At 55.3% G+C, this 3,929-nt stretch overlaps 1 protein-coding gene across 1 annotated transcript in view; it reads right to left on the bottom strand.

The window, feature by feature from the left end:
- Window positions 1-3,104, bottom strand: part of Prss16 (serine protease 16) — a 7,701-nt gene extending 4,597 nt beyond the window's left edge. The window contains exons 1-5 of the mRNA XM_015494192.2: window positions 3,035-3,104; window positions 2,803-2,963; window positions 1,916-2,015; window positions 1,651-1,780; window positions 38-217 (exon numbers count right to left, since the gene is read on the bottom strand). Of these exons, the coding sequence (XP_015349678.1) occupies window positions 38-217; window positions 1,651-1,780; window positions 1,916-2,015; window positions 2,803-2,963; window positions 3,035-3,104 (641 nt within the window). The remainder of the gene's footprint in view (window positions 1-37; window positions 218-1,650; window positions 1,781-1,915; window positions 2,016-2,802; window positions 2,964-3,034) is intronic.
- Between the last annotated feature and the right edge of the window lie 825 nt (window positions 3,105-3,929).

The raw sequence follows: 3,929 nt of genomic DNA, 5'->3' as shown, positions 1-3,929 counted from the left end.
GTGCACGCGGAGCGTCGAGGGGGAGGGCTCATATCACCGCGACTGGACCCCGCATTTGGTTCCCTCCCCGGCCCATCGCAGGGGTCCCAGGACCTTCAGTCGGGTCCAGGCAGCCAAGGAGCCGGCGTAGGAACCTCCGAAGCAAATCCAGGGGCTGATGGAGGAGACGTTGAAGAGGCGGGAAAGAGCCAGGCGGGCAGAGACCACGTCGGCCAGCCTGGGGACAGGGGCAACTCGGTCAGCCCACCGCGGTGTACATTCCTGCAGATTCAACCCGCGGGCAGCCCACCGAGGGACTTGGATGGCAGAGCCAGGCTCAGTTCTCTAGCATTTCTGAGGGACCTTTAGGTCTCGTGCATTTCCGAAAACACCTGTGTCTAGGTCGGGGGAGATCCTGTCTTCCGCCTGTTAGGAAGCCTTTACCCACCTCCCCTCACTGTTTTTTAGGTGGAAAACGAAAACTTTCCAAGTCACTTTGTTTTTCTTCTTTTTTGGGTACTGGGGTTTGAGCCCAGGGATGCGTTACCACTGAGCCTCGTTCCCAGCCTTTTTAAAGACAGGCTCTTACTAAGTCATTTAGGGCCTCGCTAAGTGGCTGAAACGGACCTTAAACTTGTGATCCTCCTACCTCAGCCTCCCCAACCTGGGATTACAAGTGTGCACCACCATGCCGGGCTCCAAGGCACTTTATATTAAAACTTGACAAATATGGGGAGGAGTTGAAGGCGATGGAAGACAGCTACTCAGAGGAGCAGGAGGGGTCCTGGGCTGGATGGGTTAAAAGGTGTGGGAGAAGGTGAGACACTGAGAAAAGCAGAGAGATACTGGGATATTCCTAACGTCCTCTTTTTCCTCCTCAGGGCTTTCTGTCTTCACTTAGTGCCATACTGTGCAGTTAGAAACCAGTTTAGATTGTAGGAAAAAACTGAGATTTAGAGACACACAAAGAGAAACAGATATGGGCACAGAGCAGTGGAGACAAGAATGAGACAGATGGCAAAGATGCTGCTACAAAGACAGACACGGGGAGGGGAGGGGACTAGGCTCTGGAGAATCATAATGCTGCCGGGACATTGTGGGGCTGGTAACAGTGGGGCTCAGAGGAGGTGGGGAGGGGCCCTGCAGATGTCTGTGGGAAACCACTCCTGCAGACGGAAGTCTTAAGAGGCCCAAGATAGAAATGGACCTGGAGAATAGCAAGGACCTCAGGCATCTGGAGCCTAGTGAGTCGGGAGTCAGAGGCCAGAATTAACTGAGGCTAGAGCCCTGTCAACTAGGGGGCCTTGTGGCCCTGCTAAATACGTGGGGTTCACTCTGAACAATGTAAGGGCTCCTGAGGGACTGGAGCCAGACAGGATCATTCTGGTTTGCACCTGCAAGTCAAGGGGAGAACCAGGGAGACTGGTGAAGGTGCTGGTGATCTGGACCAGTGGGCCACAGTGAGATAGAGACAGACAAGAATGGAGGGTAAGAGAAAGGCAGGGAGAGTCAGAGCCCCAGAGAAAGAAAGAGTAAGACACTATGAAAGAGAAGGAACAGGGAACCAGAGACTCCCAGGTGGGCACTGGCAGTGGAGAGGCACAGATGGAGAGGGGCCAAGGCAGACATCACTCGTCCTGAAACCCAAGCACGTTCCCTACCCCCACTCACGCGTGGCGGCTGGACAAGTATCGAAGTTGGGCCATGCCCAGGCCTCCAGGGGGTACACTCAGGCCGTAAAATCTGTGTTCCAGGCTTATCACCAGGGCCCCGAAGGCAGGGGCCAGGGCTGCGGGGTGTCCTGTGAGGAGCATGGGGTGGGGAGGGAGATGCCAGCTGGGCCCTTGCCCCCTCAGGCCTCACAGTGCCTCCACTGCGGTTCCCCCTGCTGTCCCCACCAGCTTCCAACCAGGCCTCTTTCCACCCTGCCTCTTACCTGCCATCACTGAGCCAGGTCCGAGGCTGCCCTCTCCCCCAAGATGCAGGAATACAGGTCCCTCCTGGCCAGCCCTATGCTGGTCATTCACCCAATACCTCTGAGAGGTGGGAAGGGGGAGAAGAAAGGCGGCATGAGAGGGAATGGGACTTTCCTTAGATACCCAGCAGCAGAATGTTTATTTGTGGGGTTATTTCTCTCCTTTCTCCTCCTCCAGGGTGCAAGAGCCACATGTGCAGGTATTTTTGTCTGCTCTTTCGTTCTTATGTCCCCAGGACTGAGGAGGTGGCTGGTGCATGGCAGGCACGTCCTATTCTTTGAAGTAATAATCGTAGGATATGTGATGAGTTTGGGTGAATTCGGGAGTAGGGACCAAGTGGGATAAAGCTTGGGAGACTGTATATAAAGGAGGCACTGAAAAACATAGATTTGTTTATTCATTTAAAAGGGATTTGTGTCGGTTGAGATCCGATTACCAAGCTAGTTCACATTTCTGCTACATACTGCTGGAAGGCTCCGTGTGCAATCTGCAGGTCAGGGAGAGGGGACACTGAGGGGCAATGAGAGGGTAAGAGAGACAGAGAAGGAAAAAGTGAGGGACAGTATATGAGGGACCAAGATGTGGGACACTGAGGAGAGAGATGAGAGTAAAGGTAAAGCTGAGACGTGGGTGGGGGTGGCTATACTACGTGGACCTGAGACCTGGGGCAGTGGAGCTGCATGAGAGGACTGTAAGGGGACACTGAAGCAGTACAGTATGAGACTCAGAGCAGGGGCAGAGGTGTGGACAGAGGTGTGGACTGACGGACTAAACTGTACACTGAGAGGTAGGAAGTCAGAGGCGTCACGAGAGCACGTCAGGGTGGGCAGTGAACTTCTGGTCTCACCTGCAGGAAGGACCTTCCGTCAGAGGCATTGAAGGGGTCCAGCGGCTGCTCCAGCCACCCTGCTCTTGGGAGGGTCGCAGTGCCCGGGCCCAGGCGCAGGTGCAGGCCAGAGTTCTCCTGGAGCCGCTGCATGTGCTCCCCCAGGCGTCTAAGGAGCAAGGCTGCAAGACACAGAGGGGAGGGAGTCAGGTGGCCCCCCTGGCCCCCTCTTGGCCCTCCATCTTCCACTTACCTGGAGCTGAGAGCCCCCAGAGGGAGACCAGGAGCAGAGGGCCCAGCCACTGGGCGAGCCCAATGGCCATGTTGTACAGTCCCGTGAGAGGACTCTGGTGTCCTGCTTCCCACTCACCGAGGACCTTTTTCATGTCTCTAAAGGCTGGCTCAGGTTTCTTCCCTGACGCCTCTCATGGCAGGTCAAGCGTCTGTAGGAACCGCTAAAGCGGGGCAGAGACGCCAGAACCTGAGTGGCCTGCTGGTGCTGCACTTGAATTCTCCCCTCCAGCCCCCGGGGCCACCTTCCCTCTGTGCCTCCCTCTCCTCCGCTCCATCTTCTGCCTTTCCCTGGGGCCACCTTCCCTCTGTGCCTCCCTCTCCTCTGCTCCATCTTCTGCCTTCCCCTCTTGACTTGGGCTGCCCTGTCTCTGCCGTCCTGTCCTGCACCTTTCTACCTCTGTGCCTCCTCTTGAACCCTCAGTTGCCTGCTTGCTTTCCGTCTTTGCTCTCTGCCCCACCATATCTCCAGCCCTCTTCAGTGGTCCCAATGTCCAGTCTTAGCTCTTGCCCGTCAGTCCTGCCCCTCACCACTTTTCATCTTCAATTACAGTTTCTCTTGTCCCATAATCTCACCCTCTCTATTCCCATTTCTCGACCCCCAGTCCCAGCTCCCTGCCTTGGAAGGGCTCTGGGAACACACCAGGCTTGCTCCTGCCTTGACATTCTCACCTTTGTTCAGCTCTGTGCATTTTGCTTTCTGTTTCCATAAACCCATGTGGCTTCTTCCCTTGCCTCAATCAGATCTCAGCATCATCTGTTCTGAAAGGTCTTCCTGCGGCTATCCTGACCCTAACCCCTTGCTGACTTTATTCTTCATTCCTTTTCACAGTGCTTATCACTATGAGAAATATTAT

Source organism: Marmota marmota, unplaced genomic scaffold (genome assembly GCF_001458135.2).
Source record: "Marmota marmota marmota unplaced genomic scaffold, marMar, whole genome shotgun sequence".
NCBI classification, from domain to species: domain Eukaryota; kingdom Metazoa; phylum Chordata; class Mammalia; order Rodentia; family Sciuridae; genus Marmota; species Marmota marmota.
Note: the sequence above shows the minus strand (reverse complement) of the source record. Positions and strands in the feature narration are given on the sequence as shown.